The sequence below is a fragment of the Lathamus discolor genome, chromosome 2 (genome assembly GCF_037157495.1).
Source record: "Lathamus discolor isolate bLatDis1 chromosome 2, bLatDis1.hap1, whole genome shotgun sequence".
Lineage (NCBI taxonomy): Eukaryota > Metazoa > Chordata > Aves > Psittaciformes > Psittacidae > Lathamus > Lathamus discolor.
Window position 1 is genome coordinate 44,281,984 of NC_088885.1, and position 15,573 is coordinate 44,297,556.

At 39.5% G+C, this 15,573-nt stretch overlaps 1 protein-coding gene across 4 annotated transcripts in view; it reads left to right on the forward strand.

Annotated features, from left to right (window-relative positions):
• Positions 1–14,970, forward strand: part of SVIL (supervillin) — a 108,546-nt gene extending 93,576 nt beyond the window's left edge. For all 4 annotated transcript variants that reach the window (XM_065666674.1, XM_065666675.1, XM_065666676.1 and 1 more), the window contains 12 exons: positions 727–902; positions 997–1,141; positions 1,474–1,750; positions 3,647–3,798; positions 4,990–5,095; positions 6,197–6,404; positions 7,069–7,202; positions 7,904–8,059; positions 8,463–8,606; positions 12,806–12,927; positions 13,736–13,891; positions 14,017–14,970. In XM_065666674.1, coding sequence (XP_065522746.1) covers positions 727–902; positions 997–1,141; positions 1,474–1,750; positions 3,647–3,798; positions 4,990–5,095; positions 6,197–6,404; positions 7,069–7,202; positions 7,904–8,059; positions 8,463–8,606; positions 12,806–12,927; positions 13,736–13,891; positions 14,017–14,103 — 1,863 coding nt within the window. In that variant the 3' untranslated portion in view covers positions 14,104–14,970. The remainder of the gene's footprint in view (positions 1–726; positions 903–996; positions 1,142–1,473; positions 1,751–3,646; positions 3,799–4,989; positions 5,096–6,196; positions 6,405–7,068; positions 7,203–7,903; positions 8,060–8,462; positions 8,607–12,805; positions 12,928–13,735; positions 13,892–14,016) is intronic.
• Positions 14,971–15,573: the final 603 nt, after the last annotated feature.

The window sequence follows — 15,573 nt, forward strand, 5'->3', positions numbered from 1 at the left end:
GGTCTCAAGAAATTAGATCATGTTATCTTTAAAGTGAAATTTTGTTTTAGGAAGTGTAAATCTTTTCATCAATAGTGCCTCACTCCAAAGTCATGAAGTACAGAACAGGTAGCACTTTGGAAAAACAAAACAAAATAAGCCCCTGCTTTTATTTCTGTCTTAAGCAGACTTCTCACTTTCAAACGATTTCACCCATCTAAGTAGGAATGAGAGCAGATTTCCAAAATAAAGACACAATGCATTTTCTTGAAAGTATTCAAGGAGCTGCCTGTTTGCTGACCCAGTCTGTATATTCTCTCAGCCTTCTCTGGCTGCAGGAAGAAGCAAAGGTCTGAATGTCAGTGAAAGCTAATGTGACTGGACATCAATCAGTCATGCAACAGAATCAGGTTTTTGGTAATAAGAGATCTCTAATCAGCCAGTGATTTAGCTACCACATGAAGATACACCTCATAGTATTCTCTATATAGTTGCTTCCATTCCTCAACAATTAGTTATCACAGTGCAGACCACTGACCTGGCCTTACTTGCATTGCAGTGCTAGTTGTTAGTGTCACTGCAGAGGCTCGGATATTTGGAGGAGTTTGTATTTAACATACTGCCAGCTTGCAGCACGAGGAGACTGGAGGATCAGGGTATCACCTAATCTAATGGTAGATTGTTTTATTTTTTGTTCTTGTTTTTTTGTTTGTTTTTTTTTGTTGTTGTTGTTTGTTTGGTTTTTAGGTGTTGGTGTTTGATTTTGGCAGTGAAGTATATGTATGGCACGGAAAGGAAGTTACTTTAGCACAAAGAAAAGTGGCATTCCAGCTGGCAAAACACTTGTGGAATGGCACCTTTGACTACTCCAACTGTGATATAAATCCTCTGGACCCAGGGGAATGTAATCCCCTTATACCCAGGTATTGAAACTCAAGTTTAGTCTCATTGCAGAAACTTTGTTTTCTTGCCCTTATTTCACAGTGTTTAATTTGATTCTTTTATTCACTTACACAGAAAGGGACAAGGACGCCCAGACTGGGCTGTGTTTGGCAGACTCACAGAACATAACGAGACAATATTGTTCAAAGAAAAATTTCTTGATTGGACAGAGCTGAAGAAACTCAATGAGAAGAATTCTAGTGAATCCCTTCATCAGAAGGTGCATATAATAAGCATGATAGATATTTCAAACTAGATGACCTAGCTGGGGTGGAAGCCAGGGAAGCTTGTTTTCTGCGATCTAGAGTACTTTCTTTATCTTGTGAGCTTTGACCTCTGATGGTCAGAACATCATCACCTACAGTGAACCCACAGAGTTGCTTTATATTTAGTGCCAAGCAGCTGGGTGAATACTGCCAAGGTGGCTTTGACAAGGCATCGAGTGATGACAAGATATTAGAGTACTGAAATATGCAGGAGTCAAACTGGCTGGAACTGTGGGGTAAGAAGAAAAAAGCTGTGCTGAAAGAAATCTCTTGTGTTTTTTGACAGGAAGAATCCAGATCTGACCCTAAACCGTATGATGTCATGCTAATGGTGGCTGTGCCTCAAACAGCTGTAGGCACAGTCTTGGATGGAATGAATATTGGCCGGGGCTATGGACTTGTGGAAGGAGAAGATGGGAGGCAGTTTGAAATTATAACTGCATCTGTGGATGTCTGGCACATCCTGGAATTCGATTATAGTAGACTGCCTAAGCAAAGCATAGGGCAGTTCCATGAGGGAGACACATACGTGGTGAAGTGGAAGTACATGGTGAGCACTACAGGTTAGTGAACAGTTCCATTTCATCCTGCTGAAACATGGAGAAGTGCAGCTAAAATTGCTGCTGTTAGTGGTGAGATCCAAATCTAGACTTCCTCAGATGTAAAACTGTTTTAAAGGTTAGGAATGCTAATTTAGCCTTCCTAGCACATTAAGAAGTACAGCTTCTTATTTTATATTGCTTAAAAGAAAGCATTAAAAAAAAGGAAGAAAAACAAGAAGCTGTAGTTATTTTTCATATGTCAAATTGTAATACTGTCCATCTCTGCTTTTACCTAACAGTGGTGGTGTACATGGTCACAGGACAGCTGATTAAGCCAGAATTGTGCCCATAGCTTAACACCAAAATAACTAGGCAGCTGGACTAATAACAGTGTCTGAATGTCTTGCAAGAGAGGTAGGCTTAGCAACAAGGAAAGCCTTTTCTGGGTAATGGAGAACAGTAACAATGACAGGAAGAGCCCTTGCCAACTCATTGCTTGTGCTGTCCTTTTTGCTGTTTCTGGAAGCCCTTTGCTCTGGGATTCAGTCTCAGATGGGAAACTTTAGCACTGTTCTGACAAAGAGCCTGAAAGCAGCAGGTATATGTATTGTAACTCTCCCTTCTGGCACTAAATGAAGAATAGGTGGCTTTTATGATATGTAAAATAGTCTAAAAAGAATTGCTCCACATAGGAAAATATTAAAATTGGTTGGAAGCAGTATAACAGCTATACAGATTCAGGCTTTTAGCCAAAACATGTAGGAAGGTCTTATTCAGGATTGTTGAGTTCATATACTTGCCACTCCAAGAAAAATACAAAAGCTTGTAAATCCTGGGAGAAGTGGGTAAAACTAATACTGAACTGTAAACAGGCTCCTAATCCAAATGGATGAAAATATATTCCATCATTCCAAAGCAGAATAAATTTCTATGTAGGAGGCAGTACTTTTATGGGCTGAATGTACAGATAAGAGTGAAAACCATAAATTTTAGAAGCGACTGGTGGCTTGGGTATTCTCAACTTGAAAAACCAGGATGCTTTCTCCTGAGTATTTCAGTTGGATGCTGCTCAGCACTGCTGAAATCAAGGCACAAGTTTTTATATTTATTTTTTAAATCTGTTTTAAAGCTCTTGGTTTTTTTTTAAACCTTTGATTTCATTATGTCTGTTTATTCAGTATTCACTGGAAAGAGTACAATAATCCATAACAGGTTGTATTTTTGAACTTCCATTTGCTGAAATATTATTTGCTTATCATAACAACTAACTGACGATCCTTTAAAACAAAAGAAACCATTCACTGCTAACCCACTATCCAGACCAACGTGAAATACTGAGTTAATTCTAAAAAATAAATAAATAAAGCTTACCCAACTTTTTTATGACTGCAAAATACTGCTTTGGTGTTCTTTTGTTCTGTAGTTTTAATTTCTAATATCACTTTACCAAGAAAGGTTTTTCTTTTAGGCCTGTATGTTTCTCAACTGTTGCTGTTTCCAGTATCACTCATCAGCCAGCTACTCTCCTGCTGCCAGAGAACAGAGTGTAATGTGGAAAATGAGCCATAATGCAGTCTTCTGGTAACATGACTGGACATACCATTTCACATGCAGATTGGCTCAAGTGATGACAGTTATTTTTCTCTAGATAGTACCAGTTCTTTCTACATCTCTTTCTCCAGCCAGCACAGGCTTCTCTGACTGTGGGCTTACATCCACCTGATGAGACAAGGCCGACTTTGCACGGGGATGTACTGGCTTGGAGACCTAATGCTCTTCCAATTGGACATTTTACCTTTCCTGTTCTGGACAGGATAGTCCAGAATTTAATCTGATCTGCTTAGATCAGATTAAACCATGTGCTTTCCAAACCTATAGCCAGAGTACTTTCTTCAGCATGTGCTTTCTGTTTTGCAGTTGGAAGCAGGCAAAAAGGAGATCAACAAGTAAGGGCTGTTGGAAAAGAGAAGTGCGTGTATTTCTTCTGGCAAGGAAGGCACTCCACAGTGAGTGAGAAAGGGACATCAGCATTGATGACAGTGGAACTTGATGAAGAGAGAGGAGCACAGGTGAGCTTTCTGCAGACCTAGATGGCAGATCTGGTAAGACTTGCCTGCCTAAGCAGTCACTACTGGTAAATGCAGATTATCTTTTTTTTTTTGTCTCCTCTCTTTGTGTAAAGGTGTTCTTTTCAGTACAAATAGCCAAACCTCAAAATTACTTTGGGCTTTATTCCAGCTTCCAGGGACACGTAAGCTCCTTTATGGATTGTCGTTCCCAAATCCCACTTCTAAAGATTATATTTCTGAGAATGGCTGAAGGAGAACATCTGCTCTCCCTCCAGGAGTAGGTGAAGCACAGGTACACAAATCTGTGCCTTCACTTCAAGTACATGTTCAGATAACAGGACTGTTTTCCTAGTGCTAAGAACAGGAGAAGCACTTTCAGCCAGGCCAAGGCATAAAAATACATTTGAAATTTTCAATTTATTTACTCTGTATTTATATTATTAGGTTATCTTGGTTTCCAGAGGTTCCAGCAGCTGCAAATGCAGCTACTTTGAAGTTCAAAGAGCTTGCCAGCTTGCTTTGTCTTTAGGTAGACTTGAGCTTTGTTGTGGCTTGACTGTTAGCAGCATACAAGTTTAAAGTTAGTTTCTGTACTTTGATAATGATGTAATTAGGGGTTTTTAACAGCAATGTAGACATGACCAGTAAGAGAGGAATTCATAGAAGTGTTACATAAATACATTTGATACAGAGTGTGAGATTCTGTGCAATATAACAACTGGCTATATCAGTTTCATAATTAAAACACAATGTTTAATGAGCAAAGAACGTGCATGTTCTCATAAAAAAACAGTTTTACATCAAATTGAGAAACAATTTCAGTTCCTACATTATCTCCATAATAGTTTCAAAGAACATCAGACTAGATGGCCCAATCCTGTAAAAATTCAAATGATGATTACTTTAAACTAATTTAAATCAATGTTTATTCGGTATTCCTTATCCTCTGAAACTCTTGATTGTAGAATTCCAGCTAGAGGTTTCTTTCAATATGCAGCTCACATATAAAACCCATTGCATGCTGACAGATATGGTAAATTAAACAATAGCCAGCAGTTGTAAAGTAGAAGGAAAGCCATCCTTGTGGGGGGCCATAACTGTATAATTTTTAGCAGTCCACAGAGATTCATTTTCCCGAGTCTGTATACTTGCTTCATTTTTTTAATGAAGAGTGGTGCTTTCAATTTCCAGGTACAAGTGCTTCAAGGGAAGGAACCGCCATGCTTCCTGCAGTGCTTCCAAGGAGGGATGATTGTGCATGCTGGAAGAAGGGAAGAGGAAGAAGAAAATGCACAAAGTAAATTACTGTTAGTTAAGAGCTTCTGCCCCAAAATCCTTTTTTACTTATTGTGAAGGGCTTTGAATTCGGTCTCAACTACCATACTCTGTAGAAATGAATGCCATGAAACCCATGAGACAGCTTTACAATGCTTTGTTTGAAGGTAGTTTGTTTCTTCTTTGAACATAGAATAGATTTTGTCACTCTAGAGAAAGGTGACTTTATTGTATAGAAATGCATATAAATTGTTCTAGTTATTTTTTAATTAAGCAAAGTGCCTGTTTGCTTTAAAATACGTTCTTTTCTACATAGTCTGGGAAAAAGATTGTTTTCATGAGCAGTTCTCCTGCTCCAAGGAGAACTCTAAGCATATGTTACTCATTTATTACTTTTTGCAATATGTATTTCTTGAATGCTGCAGTTGAGATAGAATTTCAGTACAAGTATAACTTGGAGATCATAGAATCAGAGAATGGTTTGGGTTGGGATGGGTCTTAAGGATCATCTAGTTCCAACCCCTGTGCCATGGGCAGGGACACTTTCCACTAGACCAGGTTGCTCAAAGCCCCATCCAACCTGGACTTCAGCACTTCCAAGGCAGCCACAAACTCTCTGGACAGCCTGTTCCAGTGCCTCACCACCCTCATAGTGAAGAATTTCTTCTTAATATCTAATCTAAATCTCCCCTTTTTCAGCTTAAAGCCGTTCTCCCTTGTCCTGTCACTACATGCCCTTGTAAAAGTTGATGTACCAGTTCTCATCTGAGTGTGGCCTCCTGTGCCTAAGGTGCACAGCGAAAGAGGAGCCAAATAGGAGAACTACCATATTTGTTTCCCTTTTTTCCCTGAATGAAACAGAGCAGGCTCTTCTTCTGTGCTGAACTCTTCAGCTCTTTATACTTGTACTCTTGTAACAAGGTTTCAGAAGGCATCTTTTCTGCAACAGGATTTCTTAAGTAGTATTAGACAAACCTGATGTTTAAATAGTTGATTCTGTGGTAATACAGGCATGCAATATGTGAAATTCATCAGTATGAGAACAGCTGTTCCAGAGCAGAAGTCTTGATTTTCAATCCCGTGTGACTGTGTAATACTGCTGCACTGTTCCTGTCTGCTCCAGGTGACTGGAGGCTATATTGCGTGCGAGGAGAAGTTCCCAATGAAGGAAACTTACTTGAAGTAGCTTGTCACTGCAGCAGCCTGCGTTCCCGGACATCCATGATTGTCCTCAATATAAATAAAGCTCTTATCTACCTGTGGCATGGCTGCAAAGCACAATCTCACACCAAGGATGTAGGAAGAACAGCAGCCAATAAGATAAAAGAACAGTGAGTTTCTGACCTATATTTTGGAGATGTTTATACAGGCTACCAATTGACTTAAAATAGTCTGTCTCAAAGAAAATTTGAATTAAATAAAGCTGTCCTCTGAGTACATCTGCAACATGTGCATGCTTGGTAAGGAGGAGGAATGATGGGTAGTTGACTCGGTGTAGTGGGGAAAACATGTTCTGTAATCATTTTCACCTAAAGTCAAATGCACCTATTCTTCCTACAGCTCTAGTTACAATTGCAAAAAAAAATTGTAACCTCTTTCCGTTTGAAGGGAGGTTCTCAGTATCTGAATAGCAAACTAAGTCCTAGTTGGTAGAAGAATTATAATCAAGCCTTGGGTATAAGGAAGAGGAAATTAATTTAGGAACACAAGTGAAGAGGACAGCAGTAGTTACAAAAACAGACAGTGAGAATCCCTACTGATAGCTCATGCGAGCATCTCCTCCACTGGGAATGTGATCAGAAATGGTACAGAAATAGTTGCTGAAATTCCATATCATGTGTATTGATAATTTCATCATAATTTTCAAAAGGCCTATGTTGACATGAAGTGTGCAACAAGCCTATAGAGTGCTTTTGGGTTCTAATAATGTGAGTGGCCAGCAGGTTTGTGTTTGAGGCAAGAAAGCTGGGTTCACTCTCTCTCTGTGTTTTGTAGGTGTCCGCTGGAGGCAGGGCTGCACAGCAGCAGCAAGGTGACGATTCATGAATGTGATGAAGGGTCAGAGCCCTTGGGATTCTGGGATGCATTAGGAAGGAGAGATCGAAAGGCCTATGATTGCATGTTGCAAGGTAGATGTGTGTTCCTGGATTTGACACTCACATTTTCCTTTGCTGGTCTGCGATATTGTGAGATTGTATGTAAAGATTATATGTGAGATTAAATGTAAAGCTTTTGAAGAACATCTTGGTAGTTGAGATGATCCCTTCAGAGAGATGCTTCCAAAACTTTACTGACTTAAGTAACACTGTTGTAGAAGGAAAGTGCTGGAAAACCAAGTGTTTCATTTTATTCTCTCCCCCTTCTACAGTCCCTCTGTATTCATGCTGCACAGATCAACAGTTAACACCAATGCATTTTGCTTCTCTTCTGAAGGGATTTAGGAGGCAGTTCTGCGCACAATTCTTGTCCAGTCTTTGCTTTGAAACTGCCAGCAAAGGTAGCAGGAGAATTGATTTACCAAGTGGAAAATGTGTCATCTGAAAACTAAACTCTGAGATGGGCTTGCTTCACTCTAAGCTGCAAAACAGCCAGTTATGAAATGGCTGGTAGTAACTAGCCAGGATCAGGTTCAATCTGATGGCAGCCAGCCTTTTAGCTCAAGTTCTTCATAGCTGTTGCTAGTCCTCCAGCACATCTGGTCATCTTTCTTGATTTTTCAAAAACTGGAATAATTACAGTCATTCTTAAAGCCAGCGTTTAAAAAAAATGTTATTTACATTCATCTCTGGCATTTTCTATTGAAAGTCTTCTTAATTTTTTTACTTTAAAGATCCTGGTAAGTTTAATTTCACCCCCCGCCTGTTCAGCCTCAGTAGTTCATCTGGAGAATTTTCAGCCACTGAGTATGTTTACCCTTCAAGAGACCCTGCTGTCATCAATTCCATGCCATTCTTGCAAGAGGATCTTTACACTGCTCCACAGCCAGGTATGTGCTTTAAAATATTTAAGTAATGGGAAAGCAAGTAAGTGTTTCCTGCATTGGGCAGAGAGTCAGTAACTGTAATCACTGATAATATGATTTGTCTCAGGAAGATGTGTGCATGTGATACTTACACAGCAGTTAGTAATAGCAGTAATTTTTCCATTATAAAGATGCTGAGAACTAATCAAATGTACACGTGTACAAAAAGTTTGCAGCAAAAATACATTGTTTATATCAGAGAATCTGAGTTCAGCTGAGGTTCAGCTGGATGAATGACAAAAGGGATTGGTAAGCTTTGAAGTGATCCTGTCCTGATCCTGGCAAGCGTGCAAGACTGGGGTTGTGTAGGGGATTCTAAGAACTAGTAAGTGGCTGATGGTGAATTTGTTATTTTTTGGCTGTACAGCACTGTTCCTTGTTGACAATCACCATGAAGTGTACCTGTGGCAAGGCTGGTGGCCTGTGGAAAACAAAATTGCTGGATCAGCTCGCATTAGGTGGGCTACAGACAGGAAATGCGCCATGGAGACAGTGCTCCGATACTGCAAAGGTAAACGATTGCTGTGCCTGGCTGTCTGAGTGTGTCCTACTTTTCCAAGCATTACTGTCCCCAGCTGAAAGGTACTCAGGTACTCCCCCAACATTATTGATAAACATCAGTGTATTTGAGGATACATTCTCCACTCCTTCTTAGCAAACAGTTTGTCTAGTAATGGCATTGTTCCCAAATTGCCAAGGTACTCTGCTGACTCAGTTCTCAGAGGAAAGGCTTTATTTCTTTTCTGTGTCCCCACTGTGGGAGAATACTTCAGACATCAGATCCCTAAAAGTGAATTCTGAGAACACAGCTTCTTAAACCTGAATGCTTTGTGTCTAGCTTCTCTTAGAATTCATAACCTTCTGTGTATCAAAGGACTGAATGAAGAGACTGCCTGCTGATGTAACTGGGTTTTGATTTAGTGAGGGAAGTGGAAAAAGACTTTGAAGATCAAGAACAAGTCTTACACGGAAACAGATGGCCGTCGGAAATGCTGGAGGACAGAGCTAAGTCTCTGTGCTCATTTCTACAAGACAGAGTTATTGCCACTCAGATTCAGGCTTTAGTTGATCATCATGTTGAGAGTACACAGACTAGATTATTTCCTGCACTAGCAGAGTTTCTTTGAGACACTGTAATGCTTTCCTCTACTTCATCTAAGGTTATGTGAGGCTAGGAACAGACCTTGCATCTTCTGATAGAGAATGAATAAAGGAAGGTGTAGGGGTTACCATCCAGGACAGAAGGCATAAGTAAAGCCAAAGTTCTGTTAATTCAGAGCAGTTTCCCACTTTAAATAAGTCACTAGGGCTTAACTGGTACAAACTATGTCCTCTTGCAAGAAAATCCTGATCACTTATAGACACTGAGACCTCATGATGCCACAGATTTCTTCCATAGCAAATAAACTTTATGACTTGTGACACAGCTGGTGGTAACTGTCATCTTCTTCCATAGACATTTGTATATTTGAAGAGGTAAAGCAATATCCGTACTGGATTCCACCCGTACAAAGATAAGCCAGTGTCTCCTTCGCAATCTGGAGGTGGAATAGGAGCAGGAGCAAATGCTGTGTTTCTACCCAGTTGTCTTGTGTCACTGAGAGGAGATAGTAACACTTGACGAGAGACAGCTGAAAACTAGGACTGGAGTCGGTGAAACGTGATCTTTATTGGACTGTATTATTGCTCTACATGGTTCATCCTCTGGTGTCCCTGGCACTGCCCTACCAAACAGCAGCATTTGTTTAGGAATGGAGTGCTAAAGACAGGGCAGTAATTGAGAGTCTTTGGCAGTTACTGCTGAATTCCTTAAAGAAGAGGCTAGTTACTTGTTCTCCACCACCTCCAGTTTTCGCAAGTCAGGAATGAGAAGATGCATTTCTTTGAAATCATTTCATACAATGTGCTTCACAGCAGAAGTGAATGTCAGCACAGCATCCATGCAATGAAGTACCCAGAGATGCTCAGCAGGCTAGTGAGAGAGATGGAACTAAGATCCTTGTTCTCTCCAGTGTTCCTGATACAGTGCTGTAATCTGGTAATGAAAATCATGTTTTCTGGCCCCAGCAGAGATGGAATAAGATACACATGCTGAGATTTGGATACTTTTCCAGATTTCTGGAACTTCATTGAGTTCAATGATGGGAAAAAGGATTAATACCTTCTGCACTGTATTGAAGTTGCTGCATCTGAGTTTGATGCATAGTGGAAAGCATTTCAGTGACTCCTCAGGGGTCTGAAGTTTAGCATATGTTCATAGGACGAACTTTTTTGTTAGGTACTTACTCTTCTGGCCATGACTTTGCAGCAGTTGTGGCACTTTTCCTTTTTGTGATGGGGGTGTTCTCAAGAGCTTTGGGCTGTGTGGTTGCATAGATATAGAGCAGATTTGCTACTGTTAAAAGACTGATTCTACGTGTACTATTTCTATGCTAAAACAGACTTCAGCAGCTTTTTACTGCTCCAGCTATGCTGTCCTGGTGGTCTGTCATTTTCATGATCTGGAATTCTGTCAACCACTGTCAAAATTTCATTGCATCAAGCTGACAGGGCTGACTAGCTCTTATGTGCGGCTACTTATCAAGGTGGAGAAATTGAATTTCAGGAGATACCAATGCTGCTGAAATTGCTTTGACTACCAGAATATAGTTAAGTGATCAGAAGCATTAAAATGCTTTTTTCTTATTCTTCTCTCTCCATTTCTTTCCTCATCTCTTTCCACCCCCCAGCTCTGTGGGCTTCTTTGTTGTTTTTTTTCTTTTCCTGGCTTGCGATGTTTAACTACATGATGGTATGAAAGAGACTGATTGGCAGCTCTGGATATCTCATGAATATACCTATCAGTTCTCCTTGAGCATAAATCTTATTTAACTTGTCAAAATATCTTGAAAGTGTTTCTGTGGTTTTATCTGCTAAATCAGCAGTCTGGAGAGCTGAGCTGCAGACTGCTAAGGGAGGGAAGAATCTGGTTTGCCCTTCAGTAATTCTTAGTGAGGAGATCAGCTTGTGCTGAGGGCAGAGTTCATGCAATAAAAATGTTTCTCCACTTTACATACAAATTCATCTTGCATGTACCGGAACATTAGCAAATGCCACTCTCCTTTTATTTCTTGGCTGAATTACTGAGAGTGGAACAGTGCAAATAGAGCAGATTCACATGTTTTTTAAATGTAAAGTTTTTAAGTGGTTCTTGAATCAGTCCTAGTAGAATGAAGAAATAAACCGCAGTGAAAATACATGGGAGAGAAGGCTTAAAATCAAATATTCAAATGATAAATCTCCTGCCTAAATGGTACAGTTAACACACTCACATTTTAATACATTTGTTAAACTACTCCACAGAGCTTTCAACTCTAGTATTCAGTTTCTTGTGAACATATTCTCTCTTACCAGTTTGCTCCCAACTTCTGATGTAAATCCAAACCGGTAATGTTCAGGTTTTGCAGACCTAGTGGAACAGCAATGTCCAGCCAGGCTCTCTATTTGCATTCAGCACAGGTTATTACATGAGTATTCTGGGATGCTCCTCAGCAACAGGGAGGAGGGGGTTGTATTCTTTTTGACCCTCCTGCCTGACAGCCCACATGCATCAAGTGCAGGTAGAGAATACAGTGAAAAACGGGGTCTTCTGTAATGGAATTACACACTTCAGAGAAAATCTTAGTGCATGAAAGATGCTCTGAGATTGAATGTGGGGAATAACAGAATTCTGCAATAATTAGTTTTGAGGGCAGCTACAGCCCTTAGAAGTCAGGTGGTATCATGTTTCTCTGTTAGTTTCACCTGGATTTTATAACCTCTTCAGCTTTTCCACTGCCTATCTGGAAGAATGGTTTGGTTAGACTAGTTGTTTGAATCTAAGTAAGATGAAGGTACAATATGTTTTGAATGGTAGCTTCTCCCAGTCGCTGACTGCCTGTCTACGTCTTTCCAATAATATTTGGAGTTTATCAGTGCTTTTTAATCCTTGGGGAATTAAATCATTCAGCCAGTAGGGCCTTTTTTCTACCAGTACTTGGCACAATGACTGTAACTACTTAATCTGATACAGCATCATTCCGAGGCAGGTTTATGTCCATATCCTGTGTAGTGTGCACACATACATGTTTTAAAGAAGCAGAACTTTGAAAATCATCAGTAATTGCCATCCAGCTAGTGCAATATCTCTGTTAACTCTCAGATCTCATTGCTTTGAATTTGTAATACCAAAATTACTGTGTTACACCTCAGTTATCCCAATTTAAGAACAGGTTGAACATTCTCACTTATAACCCTCCAAGCTTAAGCTTTATTTGCTGTTGGCAGGACACTTCTGCTGAGTGTACCAGAAGGTTTTATTTACCTGAATTTGGCTAATTTCAGATGTTCACACTCTGCTTACTCAATTCTAACTCTATTTCTGTAAGATATTAAATAACATTGGGTTAGGAAGTAACTGGGGGGGGGGGGATTTTCAGCATACATGGTTTGATCTTGTCAAATCAGATACAGTAAAAGGCAGATTTAAGAATACCAAAAAACATGTTAAAGGTGTCATACTTCATTTAAAAAAGCATAATGGTAGAGTTTATTCTTCGTGCCTTAGATTAATTCCGCTTTTCAGAAAAGAATCAATTAAACATGCTTACAAGGCAGCTTTGGATAGTGGGTGACATTGCAAAATATGGTACCATTTGTAATTTCTCTTTTTTTTATTTTGACTGGTTTTAGGGAAAAATATAAAGAAGCCCCCCAAATCCTATCTAATTCATGCCGGCCTAGAGCCTCTGACCTTCACTAACATGTTTCCAAGTTGGGAACACAGGGAGGACATCGCAGAGATCACAGAAATGGTAAATCTTTTCATTGCACAGACTGTTTCCTACTGTTAGTAATTGTGTCCCATATTGTCAGTAACATTGGTTGGTTGTGCTGTCAAGCCTCAAAATCCAGAGGATGAACTTAAAAAGTACAGTTCAGGAGTCTGCACAGGAAATAAAATAACGATGTGGCTAAATATTGACTGGGAGTGTGGATATCAGAGGCATTCCTGGTTGTTTTTTCATGTAACTTCTCATTATTTTTTGTTAGAAATGGGAAGACAATGTTATCTGAATCATCTCTTAGAAAAAGATGTGCTAGAATTTAGCAGAACAACTGTTTCAATCATGTGAAGCACATGGCAACCTGCAGTTCTGGTCTGCCCTTCAGGCTCAAAAGTGCCAAAGAGCAAAATGCCTCACAAAGGATCAACTGGCTGCAAGAGCTCCAGCATTGAGTGCCCCACCTGGGAAGCAGAATCACAGCTGAATTACATGAGACTGTTTAAAAGCCTTCAGTCAAGGGGCATCTCAAGGCAAATGACATTTTCTGTTTTGAAAGTCTTCTGCAGCCATCTGTAGTGGAAAATGCTGGCTTCGTGACTAAATATAGAATTCAGCCTTAAACCAAGATTCTAGGAGTACCGGGTGTTCTGCTAATCACAGGCCTTCTTTTAGCTGTGAAATTGTTGTAGGAAAGGGCTGTGTGCAGAACTGGAAGTATAGCTTTGTGCTCCTTGGGCCAGGCAGTGCAGGCTGATCCCATGCCATGTGCAGACTGCAATGGGAGCAGATGGTTTCAGCATTGTGATCCTGTTCTGCTTTCCTTTTCTCCCTATAGGATGCAGACGTTTCTAATCAGATAATCCTTGTGGAGGATGTGCTGGCCAAGCTGTGTAAAACGGTGTATCCATTAGCAGATCTCTTAGCTAGGCCTCTACCTGAGGGAGTTGACCCACTGAAACTTGAAATTTATCTTTCAGATGAGGACTTTGAGGTAAGGAGAGAATAGGTGCACTGTTACTCTGTGCATGTGTATCTAACCATGCTATGACGTTATTTGACAGTTTTGCTACTTATAAGTGTTTTTACTAATGGTATGTCCTCTCATTTTAAATGTAGGTTGCATTAGAGATGACTAGAGAAGAGTACAATGCACTGCCATCTTGGAAGCAGGTTAATCTGAAGAAGGCAAAAGGACTTTTCTAAGTTGTGTTTATTGGAGTGAATACTAAAGGGATGTCTGTTTCCACTTTCTATGCCCTTTAGAAGAATTGTACCCCACATTTACAGAATAAATAGAAATAACCTGAAGTTATTAGTAACTACCTATCTGGAGGTGTGTAATATTATAAAAGGCCAAGAGAACTCTTTGGAAATGGAATTCAATTTTGACTCTTTAAGGTAATGTGGTTAAGCTCTACTCTCCTATGCACTTAAACAGTAGTTTCTTGAGCTACTGCTGCAGGTGTCCTTTGGCTATATACAATACTTGCCATTTTTGTTTTTGAAGAAGTTCTCTTTGTAAAGTGTTATTTTGTTAGTTTGTGGATTACAAAGAATTTATATTTATATAAACACATAGAACAAGTATGTATTTAACAATGCAATATATATTCATTTCCAAGACCTTCATGTCAAAACTACAGAAGAGTAGCTGGATGGCAGTTGCTTGTACTAAATTAGCTATACCACCAATATGTATCTCCTACGCATTCTGAAAAATTCCTCTTTGCAATAGCTAATGAATTGTCCTCAATGCTGCTTCAGGTGCTAAACTGAACAAAGCGTTTGTATTTATAGCATGGATTTCTTGAGAAACTATGTGAATCAACCTTTATACTTTATTATCCAAAAATGTATAGTGCCTTGTTTTTTGTGTACAGTTTATATACCAAAAAAAAAAGATTGGTCTGCATTTTGAAGATGGCTTAGAATGGTCTCCTACATTACTTTTATAATAGTAGAAATAAAAACATCTCAGTTTCTAATCCGTGTTGTAAACATTAAACATGTCTTTTGTGATATAAGAACCAAAAGTAAAAGCTTCTGAATAAACTCTTAGCAATGCTCTGACTTGTCACTATTTTGTACCGTAACCTGTACTGAGTAGTTGGAACCTCCCATAAGGTGGTATTTTATCAAAATATTTTAATCTTTGCTATCTGCAGGTGTTGTACAGAGTTATAATTTGAGAAGCAGATAATGTAGAAAGTAATCAATGTATGAGGTAAAATCAGGTCATGCAACACTTTAATGTTGGAACAGTCACACAACTCCTGCATCCTTTGGGTTTCCCTGTTTTATACATGAAACCAAAATTATTGTGCTGGTTTTCAAACTCTGAAAAAATCTTTTCAACCTTTGTGCAATTGGGAGTAAACTTGAACTGAAAATGAGTATGGCATCGTGTCCATTCTTTCAGTAAGCACCAGATTCAGAATCGTTTTCATTCAGCTAATTAGAACATTGAATCGAGTAAAAATTTGCTATTGTTTGAAATGGTTTCAGGCATTTGGCATTTCTGTTAACTACTCATGTGGTTCCCCTCTGGCAACCAATGGATTTCACATTTTCCTTCCTGCCAGTATAAGTCTAATTCTGCCCTGCAGCTGTTCAGAGCTCCTCCTGCCTCCATAAAAAGTTGTTGCTCTAGTCATTCTCCTAAGCCCAGGGCAA